The sequence below is a fragment of the Rhinopithecus bieti genome, unplaced genomic scaffold (assembly GCF_001698545.2).
Source record: "Rhinopithecus bieti isolate Rb0 unplaced genomic scaffold, ASM169854v2 scaffold_44948, whole genome shotgun sequence".
NCBI lineage: Eukaryota > Metazoa > Chordata > Mammalia > Primates > Cercopithecidae > Rhinopithecus > Rhinopithecus bieti.
The window spans coordinates 812,175-824,647 of record NW_016818762.1 but is presented as its reverse complement, the minus strand read 5'-3'; the positions used below and the strand labels follow the sequence as shown (position 1 = coordinate 824,647).

General features: G+C 40.0%; 1 protein-coding gene across 1 annotated transcript in view; it reads left to right on the top strand.

Annotated features, from left to right (window-relative positions):
• The window catches only part of RYR3 (ryanodine receptor 3), a 580,605-nt gene that overhangs the window by 309,905 nt on the left and 258,227 nt on the right, over positions 1–12,473 (top strand). The window contains exon 19 of the mRNA XM_017857433.1: positions 3,290–3,482. Within this exon, the coding sequence (XP_017712922.1) occupies positions 3,290–3,482 (193 nt within the window). The remainder of the gene's footprint in view (positions 1–3,289; positions 3,483–12,473) is intronic.

Below are 12,473 nucleotides of genomic sequence, written 5' to 3'. Positions count from 1 at the left end.
GTTTCACCATGTTAGCCAGGATGGTCTCAATCTCCTGACCTCGTGATCCACCTGTCTCGGCCTCCCAAAGTGCTGGGATTAGAGGCTTGAGCCACCGCGCCCGGCCCGGTAAGATAAATCTTAAAGGTGAGACAATTACTGCAAGCTTTGCTGAATTTTAATATCATAGATTTTTTTCATAACAGACTTGAACAGGAGGAAGAAGAGATCCTGGAAGCTGGCTATCTAAACTCCATACAATGAGCTAAGGGTACTCAATGTCCTCAAATGGAGAAATTTGAAAGAGTCAAACATACACTCTTCAACCTGGGCTCAGTTTTGTTTTGTTTTTAAATAATTTTACCTGTAGGCGCTACGATTAGGAGCTTGTTCCTCTTTCTCGGTGGTGAAGCAAGGTATTAAAGTTATAAAAACAGAGTCTAAGGCTACCCCAGACTATTTGCCGATACGCATTGAGTACCTTGTGTGGAGCAGCACTCTTGCTGTGCAGGTGGTCCAAGCTCAATGTTCCTGTCCGGCTTTATTGCCCCGTCCTATCTCCCTCATTCAGCCTTCATTAACCCTCACCTTCTAGCCTTACCAAACTCCAGCCATTCTGCAACTGTGTTAGACACTTCTCTTGCTCCTTCCTTTCTCATTTATCTAGTGAGCTTTTTATTCTCCAGGTGTCAAGGTGTCCCATGCTCTCAGACAGATTCCCAGGCATCTTCCTCTCCTTCTAGAAGGCAACACATACATACCTTCATTCCAATATTTATCATATTGTATATTTTTTATTTAAATGTCCATTTCCCACCAGACTATGGGCTTCTTAAGAGCATGAATTAGGTCTTCTGTCTTTGATCCCCAGCCCCAGGTGTAGTATCTGGCACAGAGGAGAGCCTCATTACTGCTTGTGGAAGAGTGGGAGGGAATGCAATATGGCTTTGTCAATTACCCAAAATAATTAGAGGGATCTACCTCATCTTTTTTATTAATTAAAAGGAGCACAGTGATTTCACCCTTTAAAAATTCACCACTTAGTTTAGAATCTATTACAGGTTGAGTATCCCTTATTTGAAATTCTTAGGACCAAAATGTTTCAGGTTTTAGATTTTTTTGGGTTTGGGAATATTTGCATATGCATAATAAGAGACCTTGGGGTGGGACTCAACTCTAAACACAAAATTCCTTTATGTTTCATAAATACCCATAAAGCCTGAAGGTAATTTTATACAAAATTTTTAATAGTTTTGTGCATGAAACAAAATTTTGACTTTTTTGACTGTGACCTATCACATGAGACTGAGTATGAAGTTTTCCACTTGTGGTATCATGTCAGTGCTCAAAATGTTTCAGACTCTGGAGCATTTCAGATTTTGGATAAAAAGTGGATACCCCAGTTTGAATAAAAAGTGTATGTGTGGGGCCGGGCGTGGTGGCTCACACCTGTATCCTAGCACTTTGGGAGGCCGAGGCAGGCAGATCACAAAGTCAGGAGATCGGGCTAACACGGTGAAACCCCGTCTCTACTAAAAATACAAAAACTTAGCCGGGCGTGGTGGCAGGCACCTGTAGTCCCAGCTACTTGGGAGGCTGAGGCAGGAGAATGGCGTGAACCCGGGAGGCGGAGCTTGCAGTGAAGCCGAGATAGTGCCACTGCACTCCGGCCTGGGCGACAGAGTGAGACTCAGAAAAAAAAAAAAAAGAGTGTGTATATGTGTAAATCCGTAAAATACATATAACTCCATCAAACTAGAGTGTGCGTGTACATATATATTTGGAAGGGTTTTTATGGAGTTATATTTTTTCTTTTGCATTTATTTGAGACAAGGTCTCGTTCTGTCGCTCAAGCTGGAGCACAGTGGCATGATCTCAGTTCACCTCAGCCTCCACTTACTGGGTTCAAGCTATCTTTCCACCTCAGCCCCCTAAGTTGCTAGGACTACAGGTGCGTGTCACCACGCCCAGCTAATTTTTGTATTTTTAGTAGAGACAGAGTTTCACTGTGTTGACCAGGCTGGTCTCAAACTCCTGAGCTCAAGTGATCCGCCTGCCTTGGCGCCCCAAAGTGCTGGGATTATAGGCATGAGCACCCAGCCTTTTTGTATACTTTCCTGTATAAGTGGTGACCATTTATAATGAATAATCTGTAATCAGGAAACAAGGTATCTTTTTATCTTTTGCTGGAAACCCTATTTTAAAACCTAACTTCCCTTTTGTTGCTCTCTTTCTAATAGAAATGTAAACCCAACAGGGGAGGGGTGGGTGGTTATAATTATTAATCTTTACTTTTAGAATTTCCAGAATAAGATGATATAAGATAGGAAGGCAGAGAGGTGATTTTCCTCACTCCTTTAAGTCGGGAAATGATAAATCATCTTATGAAAGAGATGTGAAGAAAAGTTTTTAAATCAATTCAGAATATAACTGGCAATGTGTTTTCCCACTTACCTGAAATAATGAAGTTCTTTAAAACAAATAAGTGAACTGTAACATAGTTTTTTTTTATTTGTTTTTTGAGATGGAGTTTTGCTCTTGTTACCCAGGCTGGAGTGCAATGGCACGATCTCGGCTCTCTGCAACCTCCACCTCCCAGGTTGAAGCGATTCTGCTTTCTTAGCCTGTAGCTGGGATTACAGGCATGCACCACCATGCCCGGCTACTTTTGTATTTTCAGTAGAGATGGGGTTTCTCCATGTTGGTCATGCTGATCTCAAACTCCTGACCTCAGGTGATCCACCTGCCTCAGCCTCCCAAAGTACTGGGATTACAGGCATGAGCCACTGCGCCCAGCCTATGTAGCATAGTTTAATGGCTAGATAGCCTTGCCATTCTTCTCTCTGATGGCTTCTCTATTCAACACTAGAGCAGCCTAATCTTTTTGAGGAAGTAGAAGACAGAAAGGTCTTTCAGCACTTAAAACTAAACACACACACACCCCAGCCACCTCTGAAGTGCTACACCAGCAAAAGCATTCTGTCTGCTACTTCGGACACCAGGCCACAGTCTGAACACACATTGAACAGGGTCAGTTTTTGTTATTTCTCATTCTTAGCAGCTTGAGCATTTCCCCTGAGACTCATCTCAAATCAGGCATGGAGTCTGCCCACTCACCAGCTTAGGAATTCATTTCTCATTGCTCATCTCACACAGGAAAAGCAAAGTTGCATTTCAAATGCAGTAGTACCTCTGGACCTCTTGGGTACCCATCACACCTCCCCATCTCCCCCAGAGGACTCTGAGGCTTTCTCAGCCTCGCAGGTGCCTCCAGAGTTCCACAGCCTTCTTCCTGTTCTTTCCTCCCCAGGCCGGATTCCCAGAGCTGTGGCTTCCATCAACCAGCACCTCCTGAGATCAGATGATGTGGTAAGCTGCTGCCTGGACCTCGGCGTGCCCAGCATTTCATTCCGCATCAATGGACAACCTGTGCAGGGGATGTTTGAGAACTTCAACACAGATGGGCTCTTCTTCCCTGTGATGAGCTTTTCAGCAGGTGTTAAGTAAGTTATGGTTGTGATTTCACGGAGAGTAGCAGTTACCCCACCTCCCCACCACCGCTCTGAGCTGCGAAGCCAGCAGTCTCCTTCAGGGCTTCAGTACTGTGAACTAAGTTCCCCAGGACAGTGATGGTGCTAGGGCGAGAGCCAACCAGAGTCATTTGCTCCATCTCTAGTGGTAAAACCTCCCCCAGGGGTTGTATTATGTACTCAGATAAACAGTAAGATTAATAGGATAAATCCTGTGTTGAAAATTAATAATTACGAAAGTATTACATGCTCATTATAAGAAAAACCTCAAAGACATAGTTATGAACAATACAATAAAAATCACCTATGATTCCAGTGGTTAACTATAATCTCTATTAGTTCTTTGGCATATTTTTCAAGTCTTTTGTTCTACAAATATACATCTATTTTTTAATTGATATCACACCAAATATGAAGTTTATGTCTTATCTTTTATTCAACAATAAATAATGAGCCTTTTCCTGAGTCATTGAGTATTCTCAAAATGATTTCATGGCCATATAGTAGCCCTTTATTTGACTGTTTCATAAGGCAGCATTTACTCTGCTGTTACAAGTCTATGCCAATTTCATTTTTATTGTTGTAAATAAAATTCTTATGAATATCCTGAAGTATAACTCTTTGTATGTTTCTATTTGGTTCCTCCTTGAAAGTGGTCAAAATGCATGTACCTTTTAAAGTCTAAATTTATAATTATGTGGCCAAATTGATTTTGAGAAAGATTCTATGAACAGTTCAGAATTCCTTATCAACAACTTGAGAATCTAAAAAGCTCTGAAAACCATACATTTGTTCCTAACTCATTTTGTAGTAAAATCTAACCTGAACTCATTTTGTGGTGGAACTGTCATCAGCAGAAATGAGGCTGTTTTCAGTCTTTCCTTTATTCTACTTATTGTGAATATTTGTATGTTCAACTGCGGAAATATTAATGTGTCTGATTATGATGTGCTGCCCCTCGCCTGGCTGCAGTTTCTGCTTAATGTACATAACAGGTACCTTTTTTAAAAATTCTAAAGAATTCCAAAGTCTGAAGCACATCTCTAATGATTTCAGATAAAGGACTTGGGGTATCATTTAAAGCAACATATGGGAACGTCCAACTGATTGGATCCTTATTAATTTTTACTGTTATTGGTTATTTCAAATCTTTGCTGATTTGGAAAATTGTACCTTAGAGGATTAATTTTGATTTTTTATTACTAATGTGGTGAAACATTTTTTATACTTATTTTTATGTATTTTTTCCAACACAGTATTTTTGCTAATTTTGTGTTCTCAGCCTTTCTGATGCTCATTTTTTGGTAGACATCTTACATATTTTGTATATATTGACTTTATATAGTATATGTAATATATTTACATATTTACACATATGTCATATATTTACATATTACTTTATATAGTATATGTAATATATTACATATTTACACATACTTATGTGTAATAATTTATATTAAGGATGTTAAACTGTTTCTTATTGGTTTCAAATATTTCTCCCAGTTTCTGATTTATACTTTAAAACTTGGGTTTTTTCCTATTGTTTTTTGTTTTTCTGTTTCACAAAAGGAATGTAAGTCAAAGAAAATACCAAGAACCCATAATAGTACCACCCAGAGATAATCATATTAGCTTTTTATATACACAGTTAAATATTGTTCATTTAATTGGGCTTGTGCTATGCATGCTGCTTTCCTATATACTATTGCTATTTCTCTGCCTCTTTCCTTGTACCTACCAGCTGGGGGCTATTTTTAATTATTTTAACCACGTTATACATTTTAATGTCTGTAAGGCAAATCGCACAATAACCCTTCTTTCCCAAACTTTTCCCAGCCATTCTTCATCCCTGTATTTTAAAGAGATCACAATCAATTGAGCAGGAGACTGGTGTCAACATAGAATCATCCTAGTGTCCATGGAAGCCCCTGGAAGGGGTCATGGCAGGAGGAGAGTTGTGGGAAGCAGGGACTGAGATCTGGGATCACAAAGAAACCATTTCAGGGATCCAGGTCCAAGGGAGGGGATTTTTGGGGTGAAACCACTCTAGTAGGCCTCAGCACCTCATGTCGATTGGTAAACCAAGACATGTTCATACGTTTTCCAAAGGAGGATTTTGGTTCTGTTTCAATTATACAAACTATTTAGAAGTAAAGAATTGTCCTTTGCGAATGGTACTCACCCTCTGGAATTTGAGATGGATGTATGTGTATGTTTGTATATATACGCAAGCATATTTACAAACATATTCATATAAATGGATGTAATATACTAAAGTTACATATTGGCATTGTCTGAGGTTCTTGTAACAAATGGAGAACCAGTAGAATTAAGCTTTACTGAGGCTGAAAATCTTCTCATCACATATTCAAGCCAGGGAATCTTACACTATCTGCGGACACTGTATTCTAAGAGTTGAAAGTTCTTCTGTGCTGAGGGTATTTCATCTCAATTCTGTCTTTTTAAATATGTGAGGATACCACATAGAGCTATTCTCATTGGTAGCCGTAAGAAGTGTATGGAAAACGGGGAGTGTTGTTGACAAGAGAGGCACTGTAAGCCCAGAAGAAAACTGATTGAGTAAAGGCCTTCTGGAAGAGGGAAAGGACCTTCTAGCCCTATTTTCCATCTTCCCCACTCCACTCCTTAGGAATAAAGAGAATGAGTACAAATATAAATACAACACAATGGTGTTGAGGTCATCCACCCTTTGACTGAGGACCTTCCCTGAAGAAACAAGGTTACTCTGAGCAGTCAGTTCCCAGGACTGCATTTGCCTATGTAGCTGGTGGCCTTGGTCACCCACCATTAATACTCCTCCCACTTTTACTTATTTTGCCCATGTCCCACTCATTGTTTTTTACTGATTTTCAAAGGGAGTATGTCTATTTCACAAGCATGTCATCTGTCATCTGAAAAAACTACTTAGGCAAATTTAGGTCTATGAAGAAGGGATCTTCTCTAGTCTCCTGGCTAATGGACTTTTCCACGTTTTGTGTTTAGAGAACAGTATGTTTTCAAATATTGCATAATTATTCTTAATCATTACTTCATCCTTCCTGTCTCCCTCAGAATAATGAGATAGGATTTTTGTGTCTGTGATTTTTTAGACGATAGTGGGGGGATTTTTTTGGAATCCTCTCTTGACAAGAACTGCAGTTAGCAGGTGAAAAAATAGTTGACTGCAAGGTATCCACATGTAGAAGACGTTTCTAGCATCTGGTGTCTAGGTCAGCAGATCACGCAGCCTTCTAAGTGCACAGATGAAAGAGAAGCAAAGTTGCAAGAGAAGAAAAATGAGATGACTAATCATTTAGGAGGCACATCTGCTGAGGAAATTTAAGAAACTGAAGGGTCCAGATGTGTTGACTTGAAGAACCAACAGCTTAGCTCTGAGAGCTTTTTGCTTATAGCAACTGAACAGGTGGAAGGCTAAAAAGCAGTGACAGTGGGATGTGCAGTGGGGCTTGAAGTCACTGAAGCCTCCTGTCTCTCAGGAAACTATCAGCTCTGACATATTCCTGGCTTCGGATCTCACAGCATGTTGTGATTTGAAGAGACGTGGAATCATAGGGCCTGCATAGTTGGGAAATACATTTTACTGAAATGCCTCTAGCGCATCACATGATGACCTTGGTCAGGGTCAGTGCAGGACCTGTACTGGGGGCTAGCCAGTTGCTCATAAATCAAAATAAACCAAATAACTATTCTACAACCCAGGTGTTATTCTTACGTCAACTGGTAAAGTATGATTTGGTGCTGAAACCCAGCAGTTCTTCTCTGTACTACTTTAGTTCAGTTGAATAAAGAGCTAGAAAGAGAAACCACAATATGAATTCCAAGTTAATTAAAGTATCTTATTGAAAAGAAATGTGTTTTATAATGAAATTGAAAAGAAGGTATTGTTTTCGCCAATACTGTAGAACACATGCCTGGTTTTATAGCATCTCTCCCAGCAAGATGCAAAGTGTTATGCCGGTCTAGAAAGAGATTCTTTTTCTGCCATCATAGAAGTCTTCAGAGTTGTTTCTCATATTTATTTTTAACTTCTGTATGGCTTCTAAATTAGATTTCTTTTTCACAGGCCTGTTTCCTCCTGTTTAATGGTCTTTACTGAGATCCTTGTCTTGAATTTTTTAAATAATTTTTATACTTACAAACAATGTTGTTAATAATACCTGATTAGGATGTCCCTGCCAGCCACCGTCGAAGAGCAAAGCTACATGAAGAGCAAAAATCTTTTTCAATTAGATTTACCCACAGTGAAGTCAAAGTTGGCGTGAGTAATTACTGACAAAACCCACAAATCAATGTCGTAGCCTCTTTCCTCTTAATGAGTATTCCTCCGTAGTTTTCTTCTCAATGTGGTTTGTTTATAGACAGTATTATTAGTGCAGTAGGCCCCCAGTGTAACAACCCTATTCATTATAGAATAGAATTTGGGATGAGGTATATGTACCTTATAGCGCACCGAAAAGGTTGAATTACTTAGATGCCAGGAAGCTCTTACTAAAAGTTGATTTTATATCCACCCCACAAATGGCATGAATCAGGTAGAGAGCATTATACAGAAAGCCATAGGATATAGTGAAATTTGGGTGCTAATTGTTTTTGCAAAAAATTAATGAGTTAGTTATCATAGTAGAATATATTTTATGGCTATAGTTAAACTCCCCATAAATCTTTTTAATCATCTTACATAACTTTTTTTGCCAGCTCTAATTTATAAAAATAACCGTATCCAAAGATAGTATTTGTGGTTGCTGTTTGTTTTTTGTTGGTATTCTCCAGACTTGGCTAAAATTCAGGTAACCAACAGCTTAGCTATTTCCAGCTTGCTGTGGTCAATGCTGTGGAAATTATTGCTGAGATAAATATACTTCTGCAGAGAACATGATGGGCACTGGCTGGATTGCCCTGAGCTTTCATCAAACACTAGCCAGAAAGAAATATGAATGTGGGAATGTCCATAATTCAGATTGTTCTCCAGTCTTAGCGATATGGGCTAAAGATGCAATTATGAAGCGTGACTTACGAGTTGAATTCAGGGCAGCAAAAGCTGGCTAATTCTTTCTCCTCTTAACCACAGCTTGTATCCTTTACTTCTGTGAAACTCTATTGCAGCTCTCTGGGAGGAATTCAATAGCAGATAACAGTAATAAGACATCTTGTAAGACTAAAGTGATTTTACACGTTTGCTAGCAAGCTCTGAATAATAATACGATAGCCCAACGAAAGGAAGGTTAGTCACCCCTTTGAGCACAGCACAGCTCTGTCATGATTTTTACTTTTTTTTTTTTAATTACTGGGTCAATCTTTCAAATCTGGGAATTTGTAATAGGTAGTCCCATCTCTCCTGCAGATTAACAAGCAAAAATGCACAAATCTCAAAGACGAAGTCGAAAATGCTGGCAGAGATTTTTCAATATAATTTGTCCTGTGTTTTCAAAATGAGTCAAGTAAATAAACATTTCCTCTACACATCCCAAAACTTCACTACTCCCAGGCAGCTCTTACTGAAGCTGTTGCTCATCTTTGAGGCGAAAGAATCTAAGGACAGAGTCGCTTACTGTAAACACTTTAAGAAGGAAAAAATCTTTGAGAGCTGATGGAACATCTGAGTTACGGGAAGAACTCCAGAAAGTGACACAAGAGCTGTGGTGGAAAGGATTCAATTGATTAATGAATTTGATTTTAAAATCCATTAATGTAGAGAAAATCTGAGGATAAAGAGGAACTAATTGTAATGAAATCAATTCTTAAATTCTCTTTTTTATTTTAAATTTAACATTTTGGGGATGCTGAATGAGCCCATGGCACTCAAGGAGTCAGAGAGGAAAACATGTAGAGAGGGGAGATTCACATTCCGATTGGACATTTCTCGTTTGTGAATGAGGCAAAGGATTTAAAAGGTAAACATTAAGTGCCAGGTAACCCATTGACTGAGAGAAGTGGACTAGGTAGATTTAACTTGATTGTTTCTTCTACCCCTGTAACTCCGTGCTCTGGACTTACGGCCCTGGGTAAGTTCGTGGGTAGGTCCTGTAGCTTTTATTGCTACTTTTAGGAACAAGAACAATCTTGTCAGTCATTTGAAAGTTCTGTCTATTTGAATCTAAAATCAAAATTTGTGTCCAGTTGACAGCTTGAGCCCTCCCCCAGCTTGGGCCTGCGGTATGAGGTAGCTACTTCTCCACATTGGTCTGCCCCTCCCTGACAGGCCAGCTGTTATTGCAGATCCCTCTAGAATTGAGCCGCAGGGAGAGAAGACAGGAGAAGAAGCGTGTCTGATGGAGTCAGTGCTGTTGCCAGGTAGCATTGAGTCTTTGTGTAGCAGTTGTACAGTTGCTGCCTCTTTCTTTTCTGGGATCTGTTTGTAGTTTTCTTAGCCTCAGGCTGGGAACTTCTGACCACAGTTCTTTTGACACAAGCCTTACCGCTTCTGTTGGCTGCTCCCTCTGGCTGACCCTAAACCTCCCTCCAGATCCCCTTTCCCACGTCCCCCAGCCCCTGGGTTTCTGATCTCTACTCAGACATTTGCCTTTCTGGGAAGTCCCTTTTTAAGATGGCAGACAGTAGGCTCATTCATGGAGTCCTTAAACAGCCTTCTAGGGAGCACAGTCCTTGGCGTCACCCTGAGCGGAAGGGCAACTCTTTTCCATGCAGCCCTTTCTCACGCTGTCAACTCTGTCACCAGGAAAATGTGTCCCTCAGTAAACTCCTGAGGACACTTGTCAAGCTTCTACATGGTTTCTTGAAGCCCTAATCATTTGGCTTCCAAAAAGGGAGAACACTTCTCCCTTTCTCCCTGAACGTTCTCTCCAAGGGAATTCTTTCCTTTATCTAGAGGTGTGTGATAGGCTGTGGCTGTTAGAATTGGTTTTACAGTTTTTTGTTTTTTGTTTTTTTTGTATATCCTACATAGTTGACTCGGCACTTCACTTTAGAATGTGAAAATATTTAGCATCCTATGAATTATGGATTCATACATCTAACTTTGGGACCTGAACCAAAACTCTGAGACAGAGGGGAGCCCACTTTCATATACTCAGATAATTGAAGCGAGTTTCAGATACTTTGTTTCCTTCTTTGGTTATTCCCTTCAAACCTAAATTTTATCTCCCTAGTTATTACCTTTGATCTCATCAGTCTGGATCTAGTAGGGCAAGTTATGAGGGGGACCTTCAATATTGGTGGCGGTTTGTTGAATCCCTTCTCACAGATTCTGGGCAGTTTGTTCACAGGCAGTGAGGGGAGGAGCCACAGGTAGTGGGTGTGCCTGGGACCATAGTCTGTTCAGTCTGCCTGCTGAGGGCACAGGGATTCTCATCTGCAGGACTTCTGAAACAATCCAGGACCTTTTCTTCTACCCACTGAAGCACAGCACGATGATGTTTGAAGACCAAAGCTCCAGTATGCAGTAAACACTGATTCCTGCCTGTGTTAATTTATTTTACAGTTTATGTGGCCATTAGAGGACGTAAGATTCAGATTTATAACCAAATGATCAGTCTGCTTTTAATAACTGAATATAAAAACTAAGCATTGTTCTCATTAAATGCTACCTGAAACTCTACCTTTCTTGATTTGTTATCTTATCCAGCAGATTTTAAAACCTAAGATAAATTTTGAAACTCAACAATTAGCAAGAGAGCTCATGAATAATTAAATTCCTCTAGAAATCCTCATAAGAGACGATTTACTTGTTCTTGGAATCCATATGCTAGTGAGTAATGGAATACGCTTACTTGCTGTACAAGCTACTAGGCATTCAGCTGCTCCCAGGAAAGATGCTCAATGAGAAGAGAGAGGCAGAAAATTTCCCACACCAATCCTTTGCCCAGAAAGATCCAATTTTATCCCATGGTTTCCATATGTCAGTAACACAATCTGTTATGTTGCAATTGAATTGGGAAGTTCTCAACAAATAATGTTAAGATTTAGTCATTATTTCCTGAGGTTCACTAAATTAGTAATACTGCAGGCTAATGACTCAATTTTGTTTTAATTTCATTGTTCGCATTCTTAATACACATAGATCGTGCCCTATTACATACTTAATGTAGGAACATTCACAAGGGACAGTTGTGATTCTAACTCTATATCATTATTATTGAGTACCTTAAAATAGGAAACTGGGAGGTTTTGTATGATTTCTATAATTAATTTTAAAACAGCATTTTATAAAATGCTTTTCAGTTAAAGTGTTCTTATTGGGAAGGAAGAAAACCTTAGCATCTCTTTACTTAAAAGAGGCTTTATTTTCCAGTTTCACAATTAGGTTTCCACCATCACAATTAGGCAGCCAACACTGAGAATATCTTGCAAGGTTGCCCTACCAAAACGTTCCAGTGAAAGGAAGTGAGGCCCATTGGAAAGCATTCTGTTGTGAAAGTTTTGCCAAATCATAACTTTTCTCCGTATACCTCATCCCCTCCTCCACTGATACACTCAGTCCATGAGCAATTCCGAACAAGCCTAATTCCAAAACAAAACTGGGTATGGCTGCTTGGATCACCTCGGTCCACCCCACCATTATCTCCCTGTGACTATTTCAGGAGCCTCCCCATTGGTCCCCAGATCTATCTGCATAGGGCAACTAGGGGAATCTTACATTTCCTTACATTAAAACCCATCAGCAGCTTTCCACTTGGAATAAAATCCTATCTCCTTGCCAGGGCTCACAGACCCTGCCTGATACAGCCCTACCACTCAGGCTCATGGTGTTCTCACCCACACCACCTTCCTTCCTGTTATCTGATCCACCCAAGGTCTTCTGCACCTCAGAGCCTTTGCACTTGTTCCTCTGCCTGAAATGCTCCTCCTCCAGGTCTTGAGCCCACTGGTTTTTCCTTACCCCTCAGAGTTAGCTCACATGTCAGAGAGGCCTTCCTTGATGCCAACAGCCAACCCCTTACCTGAGTGAATTCACATCTCCCTTTTTAAAACCCCATCAGATGTCTC